General features: G+C 36.3%; 2 protein-coding genes across 6 annotated transcripts in view; one reads left to right on the forward strand and one right to left on the reverse strand.

Moving 5' to 3' along the window:
* Nucleotides 1–27042, forward strand: part of LOC119078320 (rootletin) — a 44683-nt gene that overhangs the window by 7315 nt on the left and 10326 nt on the right. Inside the window, exons 2-12 of one of the 2 annotated variants that reach the window (XM_037185824.1) lie at nucleotides 2475–4425; nucleotides 4492–5040; nucleotides 5106–5254; nucleotides 5319–5553; nucleotides 5618–5761; nucleotides 5946–6086; nucleotides 19290–19415; nucleotides 19487–20349; nucleotides 20411–20630; nucleotides 25822–25872; nucleotides 26227–26394. In XM_037185824.1, coding sequence (XP_037041719.1) covers nucleotides 2530–4425; nucleotides 4492–5040; nucleotides 5106–5254; nucleotides 5319–5553; nucleotides 5618–5761; nucleotides 5946–6086; nucleotides 19290–19415; nucleotides 19487–20349; nucleotides 20411–20630; nucleotides 25822–25872; nucleotides 26227–26394 — 4542 coding nt within the window. In that variant the 5' untranslated portion in view covers nucleotides 2475–2529. The remainder of the gene's footprint in view (nucleotides 1–2474; nucleotides 4426–4491; nucleotides 5041–5105; nucleotides 5255–5318; nucleotides 5554–5617; nucleotides 5762–5945; nucleotides 6087–19289; nucleotides 19416–19486; nucleotides 20350–20410; nucleotides 20631–25821; nucleotides 25873–26226; nucleotides 26395–27042) is intronic. The other variant, XM_037185825.1, reaches the window with a different exon arrangement.
* LOC119078322 (senecionine N-oxygenase-like) lies at nucleotides 21740–23716 on the reverse strand. 4 transcript variants are annotated; one of them, XM_037185830.1, is made up of 6 exons: nucleotides 23458–23700; nucleotides 23178–23373; nucleotides 22757–23118; nucleotides 22439–22690; nucleotides 22200–22363; nucleotides 21740–22138 (listed from the first exon to the last, which is right to left on the reverse strand). In XM_037185830.1, the coding sequence occupies exons 1-6, from the start codon at nucleotides 23471–23473 to the stop codon at nucleotides 21818–21820; spliced, it is 1311 nt and encodes a 436-aa protein (XP_037041725.1). In that variant the 5' UTR covers nucleotides 23474–23700; the 3' UTR covers nucleotides 21740–21817. The 4 variants fall into 4 exon arrangements, with proteins under 4 accessions (XP_037041725.1, XP_037041724.1, XP_037041723.1 ...); XM_037185829.1 differs by having other exon boundaries at nucleotides 23446–23700; XM_037185831.1 differs by having other exon boundaries at nucleotides 21741–22138; nucleotides 23178–23378; nucleotides 23446–23716.

The following is a 27042-nucleotide window of genomic DNA, read 5'->3' on the forward strand; positions in this document are numbered from 1 at the left end:
TCTGAGTAGGGAAAGCTTACGACGTGCCCTGACAAATTCTGCTTTTATCACGAGTTACAAACGACGTTTTTTGTGCCGTATCATCATCATCATCATCATCTTGTCCTACTCCGTGGGGAGCATAAGGCATCAAGTCTTTCATTTCGCTCAAAGGTTTTCACTTCGCTCCAAGTCTTTCACTTCGCTCCAAGTCTTTCACTTCGGTCCAAGTCCTTCACTTCGCTCCAAGTCTTTCACTTCGCTCCAAGTCTTTCACTTCACTCCAAGTCTTTCACTTCGCTCCAAGTCTTTTACTTCGCTCCAAGTCTTTCGATTCGCTCCAAGTATTTCCTTAGTCCTTGGATTCTTCGATGATTGTTTTCTTCCACGTAATCTCTGGACGACCCCTCTTCCTGTTTCCCTGTGGATTCCAGTCTAGCTCAGCTTTCGCTATGTCTTCACTGGGTCTTCGTAGAATGTGTCCCATCCAATTCCACTTTCTTCTCCTGATCATTAATTCCATGTTCTTAACACCGGTTATACGCCACAAATCTTCGTTTGACATGACGTTCGGCCAAAAGATCTTCAAGATACGTCTTAAACATTTGTTGACAAAAAGTTTAATCTGTGATGCTATCGAGTTCGTCGCTTTCCACGGATCACAGCCATGTAACAGCACTGAAAGACAGTTTGTCTTGAAGATACGAATCTTCAGGTTCCTTGAAATTTGTGATGGTCTAAGAACCAGATTAGAAATCAGGTTTGCAAAAATTATCACTTAAAGTCCGTTCAGGCTAGGGTTGCCATTCGTCCTCTTTTTAGAGGACATGTCCTCTTTTTTCGTCTAATTCTTCTTTTTTGTAAAAATTCTAAGAACATCACTTTTTTCACACAACGTCCTCTTTTGTCCTCTTTTTTATAAAATATTGTTAAATTTTAGCGAAAATCTGTTAAGTTTGGTGGTCAAATTTTACGGAAAAAATTTCGCTGCGCAGCTATTTCTAAAACTACATAGTTTCTACTGCATTCGAATGATATAGTTGACTAGTCCTCGCAGTCAAAAATTCGACTCCATATTTAGGAATTAAGGAAGCTTTAGCATTATGATTGGGAATTTTAATGTTTTTAAATGCATAAAATAAGGAGTAAACCAGGAGTATTCAAAAAACGAAATTAAGTTGAAATCGAATCATATTCTAGCAGCAATTTAAAAATGCAACTAAATTGGTGTGAAATAGGCAGAATATAGGAAATTCGTGAGAAACGGAAAGGTTTTAGAAAATTTTCCTACATTGGTCAGAAACAGTCAGATTTCAGAAAATGTGCCTAGAACAGGCCTAGATTTGTAAATTATTAAGAAACACGTTTCTTATTTTTTAGATTTTTACTTCTAAACAAAAATGGAGTATCGAAAAAAACTTATGAATTTCTTCTGAGATAAGTGCATGTTTGTAGCTTACAGTTCAAGAACTCCAAGTAAAGTTAGCAAAAAAAGTAAAAGAATCACTTTACTGAAAAATAAGGAAGAATATGAAGGTTTTTATAAAAAAAGAAAAAAAAGGTCATGTTTACAAATGGTACTGAAACCTCGGATTCGCCTCAAACCAAATGAAATTTTAATTTTAACTTTTCTCACTAATTATTTGAATATCTATTGGTCCACATAGAATAATAAAAGAATTAAGACTCTTTATTTGTCCTCTTTTCGTCCTCTTTTTCGAATTAAAAGGCGTCCTCTTTTTGTCCTCTTTTTTCGTACAAAATGTCCTCTTTTCGAATTTTCAAAAATGGCAACCCTAGTTCAGGCACACCGTGAGAGGGTAGCTAGACACATAGTATTCAAATTCGTCACTTTGAAAAAAAATCTTTGACAAGCTTAGCTGAAGAGCAATGTGACCCAAAGTGTACCTTATTGTCTATACAATCCATGAAAAAGCTTGTCACCCCTAGTTACTTTCACTATTTAAAATCCTCACGACACGACTTTTCATTCTAATTTTCAAAACAAAATCACCGCACACCCTTCTCCCATGCACTCATTCACGAAATATGTAAATGAAAATTCTGTATTTTAATGAATGACGATACCATTCAATTGATTATTATCAAATTCATTCATTCGTCATAACATCAACAACGTTCGTTTATATAAGCCAATGTTTTTATGAGCACAATCCTCTAAGTCAGAGAGAGTATATGTTACGGATTGTAGACATAAACATCGGCAGCGGAGAAAAAAAAACTTTTAAATCGAAAATGTTTATTGTGACAACTAAAGTGTACTAGCAACATTATAAACGAAGACCGCGGTTAGCTTATAGAGAATTGATTTTCGTTTCGGTAATTGAATACACATTGTGTCATTATTGTGATTTTTCATTTGATTCCTTTTAATAAACCAACCTTTTGGGCTTGGCACCCACCCACAAAAACCTTTTTTTTGTGATTTATTATACAACTTGTGCCTAATTGTATCATTTTCTGGTTCATTTCAGATGACAAACCCTGAGCAGAACATACTGAAAATATCTCCTGCAATTTAACCGAACTATGGCATTACCGAAACAAACGGACATCGCAATGAAGGAGGATGACGATGACGACTTCGACGATAACAACTCAATATCAGAGCACATTTCCGTCGAGTCAAATATCGAATCGGATAGCGTTCAGCAAAGTGTTAACATCAAGAAACGACAATTGTTTGGCATGGATAAATCAGACAAAGATGACGATTTACTTGACGATCTGTTGACCGGAGAAAATATTGCCAAACATTTTGCGGTCGATGATGATGAGGACAAACGCGGAGCGCGGAAAGAAGATGTTGACGAATCCTCTGATATTAGACCGAGCATATCCGAACAGCAAGAGCAATTGGTCGAGTCAATTTCAAAATTGAAGGACTTATCGGAGAGAAAGATTCAAATAAAAATCCATCGAGACGCGGACGATGATGAAGTGGCATCAGTGAATGTAAAATTGGATGTGCGTGAACGAAGTAGTAAAGTTGATTTGATAAGAAGTCCTAGTCAGAAAGAAATTTCGCCATTACAAGAAGATGTGATTTTAATCAATAACGAGAAAGTGAGCATCGATTCGTTGAAGAATCTAGTGCAAGACGATCACAGTTTCAATACTACCAATGACGTTTCGGAAATTGGAGCTGATGATAATTCATTAAGCGGACTATTGAGTGAGGGGAAACAGGAATCAAGCAGGGATAACATTTTGGATGAACCTGCAGCGCAGGAAGGTGATGCAAGTGCCTTAGCAGAATCAGAAGCGTCCAACGATCCACTGAAGAGTGATGAAAGTTTCGAAGAAGACCATTCGGTCGAAGAAATTGTCGTTTCCAATGCATCGCTCAACTTAGATTCGAGAACTAAAATAAATTTCACGGAAATTGAGACACCCAATGCCGAAGCTTGTTCGGATTCGAATGCCAATAAAATTCCTCTAATGACACAAATCGTTGAGCAAACTATCGACGAATTGCCGTCAGGAGTTTTTGAAGATAAAAATGATCCGGATTCACTGGACTCATTGTCAGCTGAAATGGATCGAATTCTGCGAGACACAATCGATGACATCCCAGGAGACGTATTTGGAGACAAAGTTGATACGAAGGGCAAAGAACAAGTTGAATATGTTAACGATCCAGATTCACTCGAAAATATGTCGGAAAACGTTTTTAATATTATAAGTGACACGATCAACAAATTACCCATTGAGAAAGAGGATCCGTCTTCAAAGTTCATCATCAGAGACGAAATATCACAGATTTTGACGAAAACGGTCAATGATTTACCTATCGCTGAATCGGACTCCATAGAATATTCGGATGGTATTGCTGATATAAAGGAGAAAATCAAAGAGAAAACGTCGGTGGTCGTCGACCCACCAAAACCGAAAACCCATCAGCAAATTATCGAAGAAATTGAAATTGAAGACTTCCCGCCAGTGGTAGTCAAGACAATGGAAAAATGTAACTATGTGAAAGAGATGCTGGACGATATAACCGAGGAATCGGACATTTCTCTTGAACCAAAAGTGTATCCTGTGACGACGATTCCACAGCTATCAATTGTGAGCAATGAAATCAAAGACAAAGGATCTGAAATGAGGAAGATAATCGAAGCGAACTACTTAAACGATATGTTTTTCCCGGTGTCGCCGTACCTAGCCGATTTCGTTCAAAACGAACAACAAGCCAACAGTTTTGACAGTGTTGTTAGTTTGAACATGCTTCAGTTGATGGAGAGCAAGGTTAAAGAGCTTGAAGAAATTGTCGCGAGTAAAGACGTCTGCTTGGCAGCGTTAAATATGCAGTTAGACTCCAGGCGTAATTCTATCAAGGATGTCATACCATCTGCTCGAGATTCGTATAGTTTAGCTACGGTTTCAACGGAGTACCGCACCTATCAAGATGAATACGTGAATCGGGTAGGCTGAAGATAATTCTATTTGAAAATACCAAAACCAATCTTACGTTTATCTCTATCGTTACAGGCATTCGACTTCAACATCGAACTGGCGGAGCGTGATCAAATCATCGAGACATTAACTGCATCACTGCAGCAAAATATCCGAATGAACGAGCAGTTAAGATTCCAAGGTGATAAACTGATGACCGAAGTTATGCAGCTCCGGAAACAAGTGTCCGAAACCGGAGAATTCGTTCGCCGCACTCAATGGATGCGTGATCAGGGTGGCAGTCAACGGTTGTCAGAAATATCAATAGATTTGGTTGAAAGCGACGACAATTTGGACGAGAAAAACTTCACCGACATTGAGGAGAAATCGTACTGTACATCCACCGAACGGCAATCCGTTGATGGTGCTGGTTATGATTCGTTTGAACCGTTGCCCATATCGAAGCAGATCGAACAATTTCAGAAGTATCTGTCACAAGACGAGCTACGGATCTTTTTCATGGTGCAAAGTAAATTCCACGACTACCTGAGCCAGGAGGTGGAGAAGGTGAAAAACCGGCACGATGCCGAGATGAAGATTTTGAACGATCAATTGGAAACGGAAAAACATGACAAGAATGTGGAGGTAAGGGTCGATTGTGTGCTATCGTGGGTGGAATGTTCTTCTAAATTATCAGCTCCGATTTTTAGATAAATCGGCTGCAGCAACTATTGACCAATGTGAAAAGTGGTTCAACTGAACTGGAAGATCTTCGCAAGGAACTGGATGAAGTGCATGCCCGTGAAATGGAAGATTTACGAACCTATTTCGAGCAGAAATGTACCGACATGGAAAAGCAGTAAGATCACCAGTAATGCCGTTAAACGGATCATCGGTTGCTAACTTTCTTTCAATCGTTCCAGATATTCCGAAGAAGTCTTTTCGCAACACAGTCGTCGCCATTCAAACGAAAGCGGTTCAGAACTTTCCGATCAGGAGCAACTAATCGATGATCATGTCTCGAACATCCAGCCAACCAGTCCTAAACGCAAAAGCAAAGACTTGCTGGCAAGCCCAACGCATAGAAAAATAACACCGACGAGCATTGGCGACCTGTTAAGTCCGTTACGAAAAATCGACGTTCAAAATGAAGATCAGGTGAAATTCTGTCCCCAATTGCACTCACTAACACTGTGACTAATGCGACTAAACTTTCGATTAGGATCCTGAGCCCACTGTCGATGAAATCCATGCGTTCTACAAGGATAAGATTTCGGAACTGAATAGAAACTATGACGACACAATGCGCAGACTAAAGTTGCGATTGAAACGATTCGAAAATAGAAGCGCCGATGACGAGTACATGGTAAGTTTAGTTTATTGTCCTCTTGTTCTGTGTTTGGGTTGGTTATCGGTGTTTTGCAATTTAAAAAAACGAATCATCTGACTGAAGAAAACAATGAGCTAAAAATCGACCGACCATAATTTCACGTTTTCATTGTCAAATAACCGCATGGTTTTTCCATCAATTTATGTCTTAAATCTAACAGCCGGATGATGATAGCACGGATGATACTAACAATGATAGTCAAGCGCTCCGGAGAATTGTGGAAGAGTACGAGGAACGGTTAGAGCAACAAATTGCCCTAGCACGTGTGGACATGGTACAAGCATTCGAGGAGCAAATCAAGGTGAGTTGTGCCGTTGATCGTAACATCAGAATTTCATAGCATGTATGATCATTGTTTTCTTGAACATCGTCTCAAAGTAATCGTGCATGCATTGGGAGGAAATTATGTCTTTTACATGAAAAATTATTTCTGCAGTCCACAGGTCATCAGTTTATTGGCCAGACATATTCATGCTCATCGTGTTACACAGTCATTTGACAATATGTGTTGTTCACAAATTCACCTTGTTTCATCAGTTTCATTTTTCTTGAAAATCTGAAATTCTGATCTAATCAATCACTAGGCTTGTAAAAAGGCCCTCTTTGCCCTTAATCCATACAAAAAATAAAAAGCCATTCGGGCATCGTTCAAATAACCATGGGACCTGTCCAGGCCTGAGAAACATTTGGTCAAACATGTCAGTCCTGCAGCAATAAGGTGTTGTGATGTCTCCTTAAATTTCCAACACTCCTACGTCTGCATGAAACGCCGCATTTCATTCACTTCAACGAACAATCATCGTATCGTCTTATTATCAGTAAATTTACTTCATATTTTGTTTAACCCAGATAATTGCCATAAGTGCGAGTTAGACGACCATATTGCAACATTGCAAAGTCGATAGAGCGAGAAGGATAGAAACATTCCAGTAATAGCACGTATCACATTGTTTACTGCTAAATCTTGTACTTCATTTGTTTCAACATAAAGTTTGCTATAAAAGCTAACGCTAACAAGAGGTCATTGCTTATATTTCACTCGTCGTTGTAGATAACAGATGAAGCTTAGACGCTTGGTTAACTGTGTTTACACTTATTAGCTATGCAGTGCAAATTCATGAAATGGTAAACGATGAAAGAACATTTATGTAAAATGTCTATGTGACAGTCGTTTTGTAGCCTATGCAACCATTTACCCCCACTTTCTTAAAACTAAAGTCATGACTCTGAACCACTATTTGAGACCTTGCCGTTGCTTTTATGTCTAGAAGCCTCAACAAGAGTAGGAATTAGTTTATGGGACGAATTATTTAAATATCGTCTAAAATTGTCGTCAAAATGAAGGTGTTGGTGCAAAATGACGAATGTAATTTTTTGATAAAATTCTTGTTGAACGGCCAGTTCAAATTTTGTAATTTTTTATTTCACATTAGTTTTCATTCTTTTTGTTACACCTTTACATCGATACCAATTCGGTTGCCCTACAATGAAATTTGATGACTGCGACATACACTTAGCACGGTTGGCTTGAAACGAGATTAAATAGTAAACGCCGACCACCAATGATTTTTCATATTATTAATCAGTGATGGACAAGAACATCACACAGGAAAAAATCAGACCGATTCCCGCTTATGCCAAATAGTGACACCTACACCAAAATCAGTCATATTTGACTTCTACGACACTCAACTGTTGTCTTTTAACACAAAAAAATCATTCAAGAACAAAGGACACGAAGTAACTGAGTTACAACTCCAAAATTTAAGATTGGTTTGTAAATTTCGTCGTAGAGCGATATCGCTACAAAAAATCTAACAAAAATGGTACGCGGCGCCACCGATGCGTATCATGTTTGGCATCGTTACAAAGCTTAAGCTTAGGGCTAAGCAACTGTACATATTTTCTCTTAAAAAAATTATGTTTGAAGTGCTCCAGGAGTGCTCAATGTTCGCTGACGGTAGCAGAAAAAAGGTGGTCAAAAATTGGCCATTAGAGACAACATCTAAAAAATCAGTTACTATTGGTGGATAAGGCTTGTAACACTCTGTCTATATCAACTATCCGATACTTCCACGGTTGCTTCCTTTCGAAGATATCGCCCATTGAAAATCGTGATTTTTCGACTACTTGGAGCTACAGCTGCCCAACCAGATGTTCCAATGTGATTTTTTTTAAAATAAAAAGTCTTAGAATTAGTCACGCTACCGATCCCAATATAAATCAGAATTAACCCCTACTCTACCGGCCGTGGACGACACAGCTGCTGGTTCTCAGAAACGGATCATCCGTTCGGTCTGATTTTTACTGTGTGATGTTCTTGTCCATCACTGATTAATAATATGAAAAAAAAAAAATATTGGTGGTCGGTGTTCCCTATTTAATCTCGTTTCAAACCAACCGAGTTAGGTTTACCATTGTTAGGTCTGTCGTAGAATTCAAAGACAGAAGTGTTAGAAGAAACATTTGTCGCAATATCATTGTAGCGCTTCGTGAAACAATAAAACACTCAATCTTAACTAGCTGCAGAGAAGCGAGTTTTTCCTCTGACTTTTGTATTAACTACGATGGAGTTAGTGCAGCATGTATTGAGTTAATGGCTTGTAAATTATTGATTCTAATTTTAATGTGATTATATCCCCAGACTACGGCCTAGATTACAAGCTTTAAGCTACAAGTCAAGTTTCAAAGCTCCAGTTTGACACAGTCATTAAAACACCTAAAAGTCGCTAAAAGTGCCGACTCGTTATCAATCTCTTATTGTCCACTTTGTTCCACACATTCACTTGTGTGTCGGCCACAAATATTGATGTGTGGAACAAAGTGGACAATAAGAGATTGATTACACGATAGAGTTGTTAGGTCATGAGCTCCTAAAGGTGCTAAAGAAAAATTACTTTTTACCTTGTCATCTTTTCATCAAATAATTTTCTAGTTTTGCAAGAACACAAAATTGAATTTAGACTTGAGATGATTTTTGATTATCAATTAGGAATTAGGGCACGCATTATCCTTAGTTTCAAGTTTAATCTAACGAGACGGGTGTAAAGCCATTTATTTCGCAATACACTGCATAAAAACAAAAATCATGCTCCACACACACACATGCATACAACAATTTTTAGCCATTGTTATGGCAGTGATTGTCTGCAAAGCGGTTGACAACCTTCCATCTCCCATTAGATTATGTGCTAACGTCATAATTTGTACAATCTGGTAACGACCACACGTGCTTTTCATAGCTCGACTTCTTTTGTAAAGTGTAAAATGTTTTCAAATTGAACATAATATATCCGAGAAAGCGCCAAATCGCGGTCAATGACGCCTACGTGTGTGAAAAACGAGGAAAAACCGGAAAATAATTTCTGTTGAATAGAAAGGTAAAAGATTCGCAATAATAAGTGAAACGTTAATTACGTTAATGTTGTGCGCGCTTTGGTTGGAGACGTCCGGTGTCATTCGATCAATTTTACCTTCATTCAAAATTTTATCGATTCTTCGTTTATTTTTGTTCCTAGTGCGTTTGGAAATATAGAGATCTAATGCTTTCGTTATAAAGATTCCAATCGTGCAACGCAGCGAATCGGCAGCCCATTTACAATTTCAATTTTTTAATTTCAATGACGTTACATTTTACTTCTGAACATCCAATTCGGTTCGAAGTAATTTGATGATACAACCGGGAAACCTATTTTAAAGTTACTTACCTAAAAACGTACATCCTGAAATCAATCGTCACATATCTAATGACAATTCTAAAAGCATCAAATATCCCCAAAAATTGAAAGGCCCGATTTCCTTCACCACAAAACCTCTACACTATTTTTACTTCATGTTCAAAACACCCAATTATTTATTCGGGATTGCACGCAATGTAATCATTGCACTCACACGGTGTGCCTGTCCCTTTCTCACTCTCTCATTTCTCCGTAATTATTCAGCATGGTGCGTAAGTACGTTGCATTATAACATGTGACGAAAATAATTCCCTGTGTTGGAATGTTGATCTTTTACTAGTTATTGTTCGGTTTGCTTTCAATTTATTTTTGTGTTGATGCTTTTTGCTCTCTAAAAATAACATTTTATTACACGATCGCCCTAATGCAATGGATATTATAAATGATAGCTGTAAATTACACATATAGAAATAGTATCAACATATGCAGGTTCGTTTACTTAACGAAATTGATTTGAGAAAAAAGGGGTTACACATATTATGGGCTCCATATGTGCCATGTAATCACTCGGTTGGTTTGATGACGTGAAAAGTGTTACGACTTACGATACACTGTTACGTAATATCAATGACTTCTCTTATTCATTCACTCGATGGTATCAGGGGAAGATTCATAAAAGACGTCAGGAATTGGATATGAATGGGTTTTTCTAATGTTAGGACTGATCATTTAGATCTTTTAGAAACAGCTGATGAGTAATGGTGTTGGGTCAACCGGAAATAGTACATTACGTCCTTGCTTGTTAGTTATTGTTTTGGCAAGTGTGAGCTTTGCTCAAGTGGAGTAATCACACAAGCCAAAACAGTAACTTACAAGCAAGATAGTTTACATGCTTACGGTAAGTGTATTTTCACTGTCACAAGCAGAATTCAGACTTGTCAAAACAATTTGACTGTCTACTACCTCAGGCACCACCACTTTTCGTACATTTCGCACGATACATCTGGGGGCTTAGTGTCACAATAGATGTTTTATCTATTAACGGCACGTACATTCCGATTGACAATTGAATCTATTCCTTCATTTGTTCAAAATACCTCCTAGTGTTTTATAGAAAATCTTTTACTTCATTTGTTTTACCGTAGATTTTGCTACATAAGAAAACAGTAACCAGAGCTCATTGCTCATTTCTGTAGTCGTTGTCCTTAACAGATGATTAGCCTCTATTCCAGTCGCTCATGTGTTACTTGACATTATGTTGTAAATCTTTTTGTAAAGTTTTTTTTTTCAATGGTGATTGTCAAATAGCGACAACAATCGCAACAATCGCTGCATTACGCAGCAGTAAGAGACACACCCACCAGGATTTGTAACTGTAAAACTTACATCGAAATAAAGTGATATTAAATTTTTGCAATCAAATAAACATGAGGTCACAGTTACATAGTCGGTTGATACAATACTTCTTATCTGTTCGCCTTGATAGAGTTTGTTAGTTGGGTGATGACAAAGTACATTCGCTTTAGGAAGGAAGTTAAATCCGAAGCCTTAAAATTTTCTTCATAAAATACCAAGTGATTGTCGGCTATTAGGTTAAGTTATTTTTTATAATCCTTAACAGACTATACATACAATCTCGCGTATAATTACCGAATCTATTACTTCTTTCGATCAGAATATTTTCAACTGATTGATCCAAAATCTATTACTTTAATATTTTCAACATGTTTTTTGCTACATTAGGACTTACTAGTCAAGTTTATCGTTTATTTCTCTCGCTTCTGTCGATAACATATGAAATAACCGGCTGTAAAAGAAATTATTCGTGAATAACTACCGGAAATATGGAATACGTTCCACCCAAATGGTTCTATTCCTTACCATATTCCTTTTTCTATCGTATTGATTGCGTTACTAGCCTACTAAATATCACATTAATCAAACTATCCGCGTTATAGTTATTATGATTGTTGTTTCTTTTCTAACAATCGGCATCATCAAGAGCAAATACTTATGCACGCATTAACACATTTCCACTCTCTCTCTCTCTCTCCCTCCAGCACTTTGTGTAGTCACAGTGTTGGTTGATTTCGTGAAAATATTTTTTTTTCTAATCGTTCACTCCACTCTAGCTCCATTAACAACAACTGCCATTCGAGTCTACTAAATGTGTGTAATAAGTGTATGATCCCACCAGTATCATTTCATTTCTTCTCAACAACATTTTCGTTGCTTTTTTTGTTTCTATTTTACATTTCAACTGTGAATTCATTTTTGGTTGAGCGCGCTATTTTCGGTTTTTTTTGAGTTAGTTTGAATTTAGTGTGTCGTCTGTTCACTTGATAAAAATTTTAATGCTAAAAATATGCGTACTCGTGTGCCACCATTTACTTGAAGATAGTGAATATTCTGAACTAAAATTGATAAAAAATAGAACTCGTTAAGAACGGACTGATTATGTAGGTTGTGTTGATAAAACCTTAATCAATAAGTAAACAGTTAAGGAATTTGTCGCTTTAATAGTCGGCTGCAGCTGAACGATATTTGATGTGCTTGTTCGGTGATTGATTTATATTAAGAACTGTCGTGTGCACCTATACGTGAACTTTTGGGATATCTAAAAGGTGATGATGGACAACAATCGGTATTGGTCATGATCCAACAAAAAGTTGCTAGACTCTCAGTCGTCGTATATAAAATTGTCAATGAGATATTTATAAAGGTAGGAGTAGGTTAAGTTAAAGATGAAATGACTTGAACTGGTACACTATAATCATCAATGCAAATCTACCAATTAAAAAAAGATTCTCAGACGCTTTGTGTGGTGTCTGCTTATCTACGACGATGATACTTTCTTGTGATCTTCACAAATGAGTTTTAACTCATTAATCGTCTCTTATGCTAAATTACTTTTTGAATTCGTTTTATTCATGTCTTTCGCCTTCATCTCACAAAAACGCACACATGTTTTGAATCCAGATATAATTCTAATTTCGAATTTACAATGACGGATGCTCATTTTTATTGTATGTTTACATTTCTCAGTTGTTTCATCTTTGTCAAAATAATATAAATTCAAATTGTGCTGGAGTTAAAGTTCATGATCGCTTTGGTAACGAGATAGTGGTGCCGCTTTTTATTCACTTCTTGAATGAAATTCTTTGTTTTCAAGTAAAAAGCCTTCAAGTCGGTTATTTAACTGGAACGATTTTCTATGAAAAAAAATGTAGCAAATGTTTTGAACAAAATTATTTATTTGCCGAATAGGGAATAGTGCGTTTGGTAGCCTTGCAGGGTATAGCTACTCAGTCAGTAATAAGTTTTTAGTTGCGAGAAGACAGCTTTGTCTATTCTGTGCTTTTTCGGATCTATCATTCTTTTTGTCGAGCTTCGTCTGTTTAGTCGTGTTTATCATTTTAACCTTAAGCTCCGCACCAATTGCTTCATTGTTACGTCCCTTCGACTTGCACGTATTTTTAACATTTGCTCGGATCTTTAGTGTTACGAAATAAGGGGCAACTTATTCAAAAATTTTAAAGAGAAGGCAGAAAAAACATCCTTCGCAGGAGGTGGTCGTTTGACATTCCATACAAAATTTATTTCCCAAATAAAATAATAAAAAGTCTGCAAAAAAGACCAGGGCTTTTTATTCGGAATTTCAATTGTTAAAATCTGAAAATACTGAAAATTTTGAAAAATCAGAAAGTTCTTAAATTTGAAAATTTTAGAAATTTTCAAGAATTTATTCTCAAAAATTCTTTAAATTCTTAAAATTCCTAAATATTCTCAAAAATTATAAAATTCCTCAAATCTCTTACAGTTCTTAAGAATTTCCGAGACAATTCATGTCCCTAACGAGAAAATGGCTCATTTCCCTTTTATGTATTGCATTCGCTGATGACTAGCTACGATAACAGATGACCAGCATCTGAATTGTTTTGGTAAAACATCATTTTCTGATACAAATTATTGTAATCGTCATCTTCATAAATAATCTTACTGTAATGAGAGCGGGTCGTTTTATTTTTAATTTTTTTTTTGTTTCTGCCATTTTTTTCTCCAAAGTAATTTGGCAAAGTCTCATTTTCTCCTTATTTTCATCTTAATGACTAGATCGCTATTTCGGAACAAAATAATTTTTTTGAATGCTGTGTGTTCAATGATTTCACTGAAATTACCGTGCAGTTATAAGAAATATGCTTCAAATTAATATAAAATGTAACTTCATGGTGAACAGACTTCAATTGAAACTAATTTTTTTCGAAAGTGTCATCTGATAGCCTTATCCCTATTGAGTGAAAATAATAAAATTCGTTCCCTTAAGGAGAAGATAAGGTGAAGACGTTTCAAAATAAATTCGACCCACCACCAGTTTAACAGAAGAATAAACATTTAATTCGTCATGTATGAGGCAAATATTGTCTTTAGCAAATCAGCGAAGAAACACAGCCCAGCACTGGGTAAAATTAAGTACTCTTGGTTGAACAATTTTACCTTTAATTAATCAAAACGCTTTTTAATTCGATTCGTGAACCAAGTTTTCACTCTTTCAGAGAAAAAGTTTTTCGCTCGCTCCGTTCACAACATACAAACTATATTGTACAATAATAGTGACACTATTCGCACCCGGTGCAAATACCATCTACCTTTTCGTATAGCTTCTAAATCATGAGCCGACACAGTCGTATAAGCCAATAGGCCTTATTCGAAACAGTCGCCCGAATATATAGGCCTTTTGGAGGGCCTTTTTTGATTCAGTCCGGTTGATCAGTCTTGTAGTCATTCAGAGTAAATTTTTTTGTTCAAACGATATTTGTCCTCTTCAAAGATTTTGTGCTGTTTTCTCTACTGTGAAAGTAAGTTGAGGTAACATTTGAAAGGAATTTTTATTCGCTCTACTAATGACAAATCACAACTCGACATAACTACCAAAGATTAGCTCTGCAAAAAATGGAACTCAAACCCGTCAATTGACACGAATCAAATATTTGCACCAAGTATTTGTTCAAGCAGAAACATCTAGATGTTAAGTTCGTGAGATCACCAACTGAGTCAATGCTAAAACAGAGAAAATCTGAACATCTTTTGTTGCTCTTAGTATTCAAATTTAGATCATACCACAACCTGTATTGACACTGATGCTGATTGGTATTGAATAAACGTTACAGCACCTTAAATACCACCTACCGGGCGAGAAAATGAAGAAAAGTTGTGGGTTACGCCGTAGACTCAAACGCAACTCAGAACAAATCAATGAAAATCCAGAAATAGAAATTATTTCTCAATGGCTGCTTGCAATCATCTTGTTGTATATTTTCATTAATTCTTTCACCGAAAAAAATTCCAATGAAATTATAGTTGTTAACGCAACTGTTGTAAAATAATTTTGTTTACTATTTTTCGTAACATACACAACGGTGAACATTAAAACGGATTTCTGTCTTGCCACCAGCTAAATATACACAGAAATAATAATAAAGAAAATTTGTCTTCTCTATAGTGAATGGCTGGTTCTGTTTAAACAACATCCTAGTGTAAAAGATCGTAACGTGAGTAACACGGAATGAAATGAAAATATTTTGTTTGTTTTGGTGCTACATAACATAACGGTTATGTTGTACCGAAAAATTAATAGGAAATAGAAAATTGTTTCCTTACGAAATTTATTGGCAAGCTAATGAAGACGAAAATTTGAAGTTTTTTTACGGCCAGACTTATATTATAAGTCAGAAATCTCAACTGAAACAAAAACTTAAATGTTTTTGACTAAACTTTGGTTAGATGAATGAATCGATCCTTCACAAGGCTTGGAGAAGGTCAGGTTGATTCTTTTTTAGTTCAATTTTTTTATGCGAGCCTTATTTTGACTTGAACCGGATTCAGTTTTCTTGAGCTGACCTGATATGACGATATCAAATTTGTCCAGGTGCAGGTAACCTGCCTCGGTTATATGTACTGATGTGCATCGACAACGAAGTGTTATCGTCACCCGTTGTGATTTCTATGCTAGTTAAAGAGTGTAAGGACTACCTGAACCTAATGGACCAAAACAACAAAATAGTTTTGGTCTGGGTTCTCGAAAGCGAACGCTCAATGGGCCAGAGATTTGATCAACATGTCCCGAAATCAGGTCCCTGGTGGCGACAGACTGTGTTTCTCGATCATTAATTTGATCATCCCACCCTGATAAATCTAAACCTGTCTTAGTTTCAAGAAAACGTGGTCATGTTACCTTAACGTGAACCCAGTTTTTCAAGATTAGATCCAGGTTCAAGCTCAGGCTCGTAAAAAATTAATCTGAGCCTGACTTGTCTAAAATCCAACGAGCTATAACTCAATTAAGTCGGCGAATCTGTACTCCTCAATCACCTGAAGAATTCTTGTTATCACTATCCATGATCCAGGTTAATTCAATTTCACTTAGTCAAATTTGACCTGTTCGAACCATCATCGTCTCGTTCATAAAATTTGCCTTTCATGGACAACAAGGATATTGACAGACTTACGTTTTTATCGATTCTGTTACTCAAATGACTTTAATATTTTCAACAAATTGAAACAAAATCTATTACTTCATTAGTTTTACTGTAGACCAGGGGCTATTTAGTTGAATTAATTCGCTGAAATTCTCCAAATTCGTAAAAATTCGCCAAATTCGTAAAAATTCTCCAAATTCACCGAAATTCGCCGAATTCATCAAAATTCACAAAAATTTGCCAAATTCACCGAAATTCGCCAAAATTCTCCAAAAATTTTCCCGACTTCCTAGCTTACCAAGGAGTACTTTTATATTCAATTCGACTGTATATTTGTCCTCACAAAGAAACTAAAGAAAAAACTAAAGTGAGATATTGTTCTGAGCTTTAATTTGAAGAATATATTATTCACACACACTAATTTCCATTAATGGAACGACTTCTATTCAGTTAAAATACTAGAAAAGTAGAAAAATAGCTCTACTCGAATATTTTCAGAATAAAATCGAAAAAACTTGTACATGATTGTCTGCCGAATTTCTGATTTCACCATCGATCGAACTTCTAAAATAACAACCAAAATTTAGAAAGTCACAGTAAAGGAGAAAATGGATATATTGAACTAACCAATAATAGTTGGAAGTGACGAAACTTTGCAAGGTGTCAATTTTTTTTGTTGCATTCAATGGCACTACCTAACTTCCATCGGATTTTTTGATGGATTTGGGTTATTTTGGGATGGGAGATGATTCCTCTAGCACTTCCTAACTTCAATCGGATTTTTCAATGGTTTTGGCTGATCTTCGACATGAGTGAGGTGTTCCAAGATTTGTAGATTTTGGGATTTAGACTAATTTCTCTAGAATTTTTTAATTTCATAAGGTCTTTTGATGTTGTCGAAATGACATACTTACAAAAGTAGTGATATCAGTCAAAAAAAACCTTTAAAGAGTAAATGTGACGCAAGTCCTTTAGCTTACTTATAAAACCACTGATATCGCTGAGGGCGACGCATTGTGCGCCGTACGCAAAAGTTTTATCAACAAACAATTGACTCAAAAAATTTGTGAAAGAAAATTTTACAACAAGAAGTTTGCGTCACGAGTGGCAGATGTTGAGGAACGTACCTATTGTTAGGAAAATGGTTGAAAAATGTAAATGGAAACTATCTATGGAAACTCATAATCAGCAGTTTTATGTTATATATTGTATTATGCTTCCAAATGGTACTGAAAGAATATAAACGAAAGAAAACCGAATCATCTGCCACTTGTGACGCAAATTTCCTGTTGTAAAATTTTCCTTCACAAATTTTTTGAGTAAATTTTTTGTTGATAAAACTTTTGCGTACGACGCTCAATGCGTCACCCTAAGCGATATCAGTTATTTTGTAAGTAAGATAAAGGACTTGCGTCACATTTACCCATTAAGGGTTTTTAGACTGATTACGACTTTATCATCTCAGGAGTCAATTCGCCAATTTCTAAGACAATTGGAAAGCCAGCTCGCTCTGATATTATTGAGTTATAGCTCATTCGATTCGTTGATCAATTCTAGCTAACACGAATATCCCATTTAAAAAAATAAAATAAAATTCACTTTGGGTGTACACACCCGCCCTGAACAAAAATAAAGTTTTACCGAAAATGCACCCAAAAATTGTTTGCTGTTCTAAATATAGGGACCCTAGGGGAGTTCAAAACGATGGTCCGTTAAGCTGGACCAGATGCTTCCCCACACCCATACAACTAAGGAAAAAATTGTATGGGCTGGGGAAGCATCTGGTCCAGCTTAACGGACCATCGTTTTGAACTCCTCTAGGGTCCCTCTATTCAGAACAGCGATCAATTTTTGGGTGCATTTTCGGTAAAACTTTATTTCTGTTCAGGGCGGGTGTGTGTAATGTGTCTGTCATGTGATGTCATACATTTTTAGCAATAACCTGAGGAAGGAGCAACCCGAAAAACAAACCCGAGAATTCTGAATTTGATTGATATAGGCCTTTTTTGTCTCAGTAGAGTACGTTTCTGTACTTAAAAGTACTTTTTCCTAACTAGTGTTGAAATATCGCGACGTCGTCTCTCATTTCCCACGTCGTTTAGGAAAAACGTTGTTCCTAACTTATGCTAAGAGGCATTTTTAGCGAATTTGACTCCAGTACACACCTCCGCTTCGAGCTGGAAATGTCTCATTCGCTAAAAAAGCATTTTAGCATGCTTTAGAAAAATAACTGATCTAAAGACCTCTGTCTTGTAGAGTTTCGTGAGGCTTTATCGTTTATCCGACATCCTTTTGAGATATCGGAGATGTTTGTGAGGTTTTTATTGGACTTTTTTTTAGATTTTGGGGATGCTCGTGAGGTTTTTAAGAGAAATTTTTTGAGAAGAATATTGAAAATAATCGTCAACCTAAGATAGATAACTAATTTGATTTTCCGAAAATATTATTGATAAGATTATGAAAAAATATAATCCAACAATTTTTTAATTACAAAGAAAATTCGTCAAAATTCGTCAAAATTCGCCGAAATTCACCAAATTCGCCAATTTGCCGAAATTCTCCAAATTCGTAAAAATTCGCCAAAAATTCAACTAAATAGCCCCTGCTAGACTGTGTCAAAAAAAAAGCCAATCCATTAACAATAGTTTAATGATGACATTGAACCCAAATAATCTTTCTACCCATACCACTCAGCATGCAATGTTCTTCTAAATAATTAATGAATTAAAATCATCAATTCATCAAAGTCAATTATAATTTTACCACAACAATGAAATATAGGATTGATGCTCCTCTTTATCAATGAAAGCACGAAACATTTTACATTTTAAATGTTCGTTCTTAGTTCTTACTATGTTAGTTCACGGATCAAAGAAATATTATTGATCAACAAACGCTGAAAGGTTTGTTTTATAATCCTAGGAATGTGCAATCGTTGCGAATAGCAATGCAAGTCTTTATGCCCTAATTACAGACCAAAAAATTAAACCAAAATTATACGTGCTCACGAAAAGCAATAATCCATTTTCACTTTAAGTTGTTTCTGTGTACAATTTCCGTATAGCAATTACCATCTTAGCATTAATGTTCAATATGCAAAGTTGAAAACACTCTACGGCTTTGAGTCTCAAAATATTTATGCGCGATACTGTACGCCACACAAACTCAACATAAATGCCGCTCTCGTAAACGATTCACATTTTGGTTTATTCTTAGTCATTTTGCTTAATGTTCCAACGGTTATTTCGAATGCACCATATTCAATTGAATTAAATTGTTTTGTGTGTTTTATCTATGATGATTCAATTAAATTCAATTTCTTTCTTTTTTTAAATTTATTTATTTTTACAGGCACTTCTATCCGAGACCGCAACGGATGATAGTCAGTGGCCACCAGAATTGATATTATTACGAGAAAAATTTACCGCTAAAAGTCAACTAGAAATAGCGCAACTACAGATTCGGCATAAGGAAGAGGTTTGTAGAGATCGTTGTGTGATTTTCCGTTAATTGATTTCAAAACCAAATAACAAAAACTTTTCGTTCAGATGGATCGTTTAAAAAACGAATATGATAAGCAGTTCAATCGCAAGCAAAAGCGTCAATCGACCTTCGATACGAATCGTGATCTGGAGCAAATTGTCCACGAACGGGACAATTTACGTGAACTGTGCAGTTCGTTCCGATGGTTGTTAAGCGAATTGGCTAAGTGTGTGTCAACTTGTGAGACTGATATTAGCTTGTCGTTGGTGGATCAACTCCAGAAACTGGGAATCGAAGGCATCGAGACCAAATGTTTGGATGGTAAATTTAAGCAGTCGGATGATTTACTTAATGCGTCCATCGAATCTGGGCAATCATTCTCGACGAAAGGAGCACGCTTCACGCCCGATGTGTCGGGCATTTTAAATCTCGTCGATGATCCGATGTTAGTGAGTTTTGTGCTTCAATCGAAAGACGCTAGCTTCGATCTCAACGAGTGTGTGGAACGATTAAAACAGGAGGCAAATCAATTGCTAAAAATAACGGAAATATTGTGTAAAAGAGACGGTTCGGAAAAGAATGACAGTTGTGAAGAAGAGGACGGTCTCAAGTGTCAATCTTCGAAAAAAGTTCATAAACTTGAACAAACTGTATCGCTGAACGAAAATCTGATCAATGGCAGAGGGGAAGTTGAGCACAGTCATCGCGGAAGTTTGCCCATCAATTTGTTCGAAGGAGCAAGCTCAGAATTTATGGTCCAGTTGAATGAGTTAAAGAACCGATTGGTGGTTTCGGAGAATGAAAAGAAAAGTCTGGCTACCGAACTTGCTGATACGCAAAGAAAGAACGACGAATTAGCCCAGATTCTCTGCATAGCCAAGGAGCATTTGGAGCAGCTCGAAACTCAAAATGAAGATATCAGTGAAGGGTATATGCTACACCAATCCAATCACCTGAACCAGTCTAACGTTCTTGGATCTGAATTATAGGTTTGGAATCAGTCAGCTGCAATCTCCTTCTCGCCAAAGACCTGACAACAAGTCCAGCTACTCAGTTCTTCAAAACGCTGCGCGAAGCCTGTTTAACGAAGCAATAACCAACAGCACATCAGATGGATCAGTGCTGACGCAACAGTTCGAAGACTTTGTCACTGATTTTGACAAATTCGTCGAAGAGGAGAAAAAGAAGAAAAACGATCTCCAGGAACAGGTACGATTGATTTACTATGAATAGTTCAGTTTTTGCATGTGAGTTTCTTTATTGATCATTTGATGAACTGCTTCCATAGACTTGTTTGAGCTGGTTAGTTGGATAGTTTGTAGATTTGACTTGTTTGAATTCGAATTATTTTGGTCTTGCCTTCGTAGATAACAAAGTTTTGATTGGAGTAAAAAATTTTGATTGTTGTTGCGGTGACTTTTTTTAAGAACAATTTCCCATATTTTCCTAAAATTTCTCAAATTTTTCTTTCCCAAATTTTCACCAAAAATATTTCACAAAAATATTTTTTTAGGAAAATTAAGGAAAAATATTGGAAAATCTGGGAAAAGTTTGAGAAAATGTGGAAAAACGTTTTCCCGAAAATAGTTCCTGTGTTGAATGGTGTAGGGAGGTAAACAATTTGTATACACTATCAGAGGCGACATTGGTGCCTTGTGAACTACAAATTCAAATTGGGTTCGAAATTCAACAGAAATTCGTGGGAGGTAGAAACTCGGGTAGAAATTGTTGATGAAAAAGATAGACCTTTTACCAGTGACCACAGAATTGGTGGATTTATTATATGGGAGTTGAATGGATCTATAGAGCAACTGTTATACGAGTAAATTATCGGAAAATACAATAGATAGAGGAAAGGAAGGAGTAATTTCGATCAAATTTTTCGAACATTTTTTTCAATCAAGTTTCATTCAACTCTGTTTGGGATTTCGTTGTTTCACAGACACTAGGCTGAATTTGAGGAAAATGCTTAGCAACAATAGTTTTTGTCATACATTTTAAGACCCATTTTATGTGACTACGACCAGTTCTCTTGATTTGATTGTTTGTTTGATGGTCAATGTCGTACGTCGACTCTAAACCATTATTTTTGTTGTTCGCTATACGACAACCGTTGAAAAAACTGATTCGAAGCTATATCTCAATGTCAATTAAATGTGCACTTGTCGTACGCATTCATCAACTAATTCATTCGCATCAATTTGCCACACTTTGTAACCCTTTCTGTGTGGAATTTGGTTGTAATATTCAGAAGGTTTCTTTTTCTCGTATTGCGTCGATTTTCGAATTAATAGTTTCCTTGTCAAAAACTTTCATTTAATATCAGCTTAGAAAGTCAACAATTCATTACACTACAAGAACTCAATTATGACGACAGTGGCATCGCTAGTAATTTATCAATCTTCGTATCTCACTTTCGTATAAGTTTTGTCATCGATTATTGTGAATTTGTATTTACGGAACTCAGTTGGTCGCTCGATCAAATCATTAATTTGGTCCATAGCAATCGCATCCAGAATGTCCGGTACATTCTCGATGTCAGTCAGATTTGACAGTTGATCGAAGTATTTCCTGTCCATTGGGTACAGCAAATGGGTTTTACGCTTCGGATAACCTTGTTTCCAATGAGCCTCCGTTTCCACTTGCTGGTCTAACAACATCTCCTGTTTCGTTGGCAGACTCTTTTCACCGGAGAGATACTTTAAAGCGAAGCGCACCTGTAGTGAAATGGGTCAGTTGAACTGATTTGCAATACACATTTCCAATAGAATCGTTTACCTGCATGTCAAACATGTTGTAGTTGAGCGCACTTTTGGGTATTCCAATGAAAGCCATTGTTGGATGTTCAATATTGATAATTTGCTTGTAGAGTGGCTGAACGAAATTATCGTCCACATGAATGCCCGAATCGACGCTGAGAAATGGAAATGAATATTTGTAGCCTGTAAGGAGCGAGACCAAATCTCGAAATTAATTTCAACAAGTGACCCAATCTTTGAACATTTAAGTTTTTTCACCTGTTGCGTAAATGATCGTTGAAAAATTCATCTGTGTTCCATCAATAAACTCCGCTCCTTCATCGGTGAACCGTTTAACGACGTCTCTCACAATGATTCCTTCCGGCAGTGAGTTTTGGAATTTAGATTTCATTTCTTCAGTTTCTTTGGGTTTGTGTCTTCGGCTCAGAGTCACAGTCTTAGCAATCCTCGATAGATGAATGACCAAATCGCAGCCACTAGTTCCAGCTCCAATTATGAGCACATCTTCGTCTGTATTGAATCACAAAGTAAGGGATTGATTTGAAATCTAACGTAAAGATGTTCAATTTTCTTTACCACGAAAGACTTCAGCTGAACGAAAATCGTGACTGTGCATGAGTTTCTCTTTAAACTCATTTACACCATCAATTTCCGGAATTAAAGGCTCCGAAAAATGTCCATTACAAACGAAAATGGCATCAAATATTCGGGTACTGTATGAATCGTTCGGTAAATCCTTAACGATAACTTCCCATTTATCGCCATCAATCGGATGGACACGTACAACCAAATGACTAAATTTTACATATTTTCTCAATTGAAATAAATCGGCGTATGAAAGCAAATAGTTCAATACGTCCGGGTACGGTGGATATGACAATGTGTCATTTGGATAGTGTAAATCAGGATATTCCATTGTTTGTGTTGGTCCATTTGCTCTGAAGAGATTTTGAAGATTAGTTTGTCACTTGAGTTGAGAAATAGCCGTTTTAGAAACCTCAATTCCTTGTACATCGCTGAATGGATTTTAAGGCCATACTTGTCCTTTCCAACTTCATCAGTGTAGAGCCACGTACCGCCAATGTCCTCATTCTGTTCGAAAATGGTTACGTTGTATCCTCGAGCAATACAATGTCTCGCACTACAGAGGCCCGTTGGTCCGCCACCAATGATGGCAATATTTAAAGCAGTAGCTACACTTAGATGGAACGTTAAAAGGAAGATTATCATTTTGTACTCGTGATATTTTTAAAAAACAAACACACACTGGTCAGTACCACTTGAAGACAGCATTCTTTGCAAACTAACTCGCAGAATTGTGTTGATGCTAAATGTTCTCGGTTTGATTACCAGTTTCTTTTCGTATTTTTTTTTCAGTATGTAGATAGTACGACAGTTAAGCAACAACTGAGTGTTATCTGAAATTTATTCACAGATAAAGCTGTATCTCATTTGACCCAGAGATTAGCTTGTTCTCATGAAAAATGTATTCGAAATTCCACTACATCGACGCTCACTGTATCAATATTAGGTTCCTGCTCTGCGACTCTACGGAAATTGTAATTGTTTTCTATCAAAACTTTCTCGCATCAAAATTCAATTCCAATTTGATTTAACAACAAAGTTCCAATTTTTGCCAAAATAAACCGACTCTCTGAAAACAGAAAACAGTTCGGTGGTATATTCAGCGTCATATTGAACAGCTGATCATTTTAAGAACTACTACATGTGCGAATATTAGGGGTGCCTCGAAAATGATTGATGTGCATTTCTTTAAATATGCCGCTATGTTTTACTTCAGAGAGAATTCTGTTCTCTGTTTCATATTTCAAGTGTTTCTCATCATTGGCTTAGAAATTTCTTTCTACGTCCAGTCATGCACAAGAAATGTTGCTATTGACTGTGGAGCAGGGCCTGTTATGTAGAATTAAATTTGCAAAAATTCCCACAAAATTCTGCTCAAATTTGCCAAATTTTGCAAAAAATAACTTCTACACACCTTCGAAGTCAAATTAATTGCTTTCTTCACTTTAAATTGTACTAAAACAGACAAAAAAACGCAAAGACTTGCAAAATGCACTGAAAATGAAGCGTAAATTTGTGCAAATTTTTGTGAATTTCTGTAAATTTTTGCAAATTTTGCAAATTAATTCTACATAATAGGCCCTGCCGTGGAGGGCTGCTCGCGAATAAGAAATGGTTCTTCAACACCCTTAATAAGCTTAAGACATTATCAACTCCATACTGGGACTTGTTAGATCTTAAAACTGCATGTCATATAGGTCTAGGTTATTCCAGCTGGCGAAAGTTCATTCATAGTGGCATACACTGACAAAAAATGGTTAACAAAGTTACCTGTAGCAGGTAATTTTGACAAACTTATCTGTTGCAGGTAATTTTGAAAAACTTACCTGTAGCAGGTAATTTTGACAAACTTACCTGTAGCATGTAATTTTGACAAACTTACCTGTAGCAGGTAATTTTGACAAACTTATCTGTAGCAGGTAATTTTGACAAACTTATCTGTAGCAGGTAATTTTGACAAACTTACCTGTAGCAGGTAATTTTGTCAAATTTACCTGTAGCACGTAATTTTGACAAACTTACTTGTAGCAGGTAATTTTGGAACACTTTCCTGTAGCAGGTAATTGTGTCTGCAGGTAATCTAGAATAGCTGCCACAGCTGTAGCGCCTCATAAAAAAATACAACTGTAGCAGATATTCTAAATTTCCTGGAGACAGAGTTACCTGCTACAGGTAAGAAATTCAACTATCTTTTGTCAGTGTAACCAAAAAAATTATTGTTGACGAAACGTTCACAAAAACGGTTGAGGTTACGGTCCTGTGGATGGTCTCATTTGTTCTCGGCTGGTCAAAAATCATTTTTACAGTACGATGGAACAGACCTAATCAACACTTTCTTGGGATTTTGGAAAGGTGTTTTTGTGTTTTAGATTTGACTGGACCAATAATAAAGTCCTTTAGGAAAGTAATGAAGAATTTGAGATTACATTTCTGCGTCGACGCATGTTTTCCTATCAATTTTTTTTTAGTAATAATCAGCTTTGCACGAGCTTTTGTAGTTGCACGACTTCTAGGTTGATATCCTTAGTCGCTCGGTAGAATCTTAAACAATAAATTTTATAATTAGGCGGACCAAAAACGTTATATTTTCTCACCCGATGAAGAGCAAACAAAAACAGTTTTCCTACTTTTTTCGTCCCACTTGTGTCAATTTTTTTTTCGGAATGTGACTTTGGTGTGGTTGAATAGTATATTTCACTCGGTCCAAAAAGGTGTATTTTTGACCCAGGTGGTGAGGATGGATCGGACCTTTTTGGTCCTAGTGACATAATATACTATTTCACAAATTTGAAGACCTAGTAGTTTACTAGCCGTCCTCTTGTCTCAATGTTATTTTTTTAATGAATGTTTTCGTAATACTACAACCGTTCAACCAACTAATTTCGTTAACGCTGTATCTCAATCATATATCAATCACAGCGTCAATTAACTGTACACTCGTCGTACATAAACACCATCATCAATCAATTCATTCGCATCGATTTGCAACATTTTTTTTTTCGTAGCACTTTTGTGTGTGTAGATTTAATTTTGTTATTTTGATTTTTTTTTCTTAGCCGAAAAGTTTTTCTAAAACTCACATTGGACAATCCAATGCAAATGGCCAGGTAATTAAATTCGATTCTTTTTTTTGTTTTAATTGTTGTCATCAAATGCAAAAACCATTTCATGCCTTTAACTGATTACTTATCCCGTACAACTGCATATCAAAATCAAAATATTTTTGTAGAGCAATTAACATCTTTATCTCACTCTCTATCTATACGCTTTCTTACCCACACCCTTTTCATCTATCAAATGCTAATATATTCTTTCAAGTATGTCGGCCGAGTAGTGTAGCCATAGCCATTTATACATTACGATTGGTTTACATTTTGTTAAATGTGTCGATGTTTTAATACAATTAAAAACTGAAAAAAACAAATTACCACAAAACGCTATTATTAATAATTCGTCAATAGATCGATGCTGCCTATAAACATAAAAAAGCGACGAGTAAATTATTGGAACAGCAAGCACTCGAATGGCAGCAAGAACGTGATGATTTTACCAAAGAAATTGATCGATTAAATGCCCAGATCCGTGATAAGGAAAAGGAATTGCATACGTATTGTCTGGTTGCAAAGGAGGTATGTTTTAACAATTAACTTACGATGGGAACTGACGATGTCCGTGTTTTTGTTGAAACTGTTAGGGATTTGATGTGAAATTCAGTTGTTGCCATTCAGCAAGTTCGTCATTCTAATTCCGTCCTCCACTAATGTACACACTAATTTTAATCTGTTTTGCATTTGCACTGCACACACAATTCCATCTTATGGACATAGATTTCATTCTCTATAAAAACAATTGTTCTTCCTTCATGTTGTATAAAATGTTGTATAAAAACGACCTGTACAAATTGGCAGGAAGATGTTGAAATTGTCAACATAAGTTTGTCGATCATATTCGAGTAAGTATTATGGTTTCTTTGTCGTTATATTGTTGCTTGATTGTATGCTTGTTAAATGTTGTTGTATAACACCCCGGTAAGATGTGTCAGTTTTCCAAACGTTTTACAAATCCGATCCAAATAGAGTCGATTAGGCGACAACGATTCGTTTTATGCAAACAGTCCTTTTTCACAATAAGCTATCGTAACTGTCCCGCACTGGACAGTGGGCATGTGAGGCAATGTATTTTAACTTAAAACGTTATACGGGCTCCTCTTTCGTCCTTTAAATTTAGCGCCTCTATTTAAAGCAAAACGCCCGATGGGCCATTTGTTAGCTAATCCG

Source organism: Bradysia coprophila, unplaced genomic scaffold (assembly GCF_014529535.1).
Source record: "Bradysia coprophila strain Holo2 unplaced genomic scaffold, BU_Bcop_v1 contig_248, whole genome shotgun sequence".
Taxonomy (NCBI): domain Eukaryota; kingdom Metazoa; phylum Arthropoda; class Insecta; order Diptera; family Sciaridae; genus Bradysia; species Bradysia coprophila.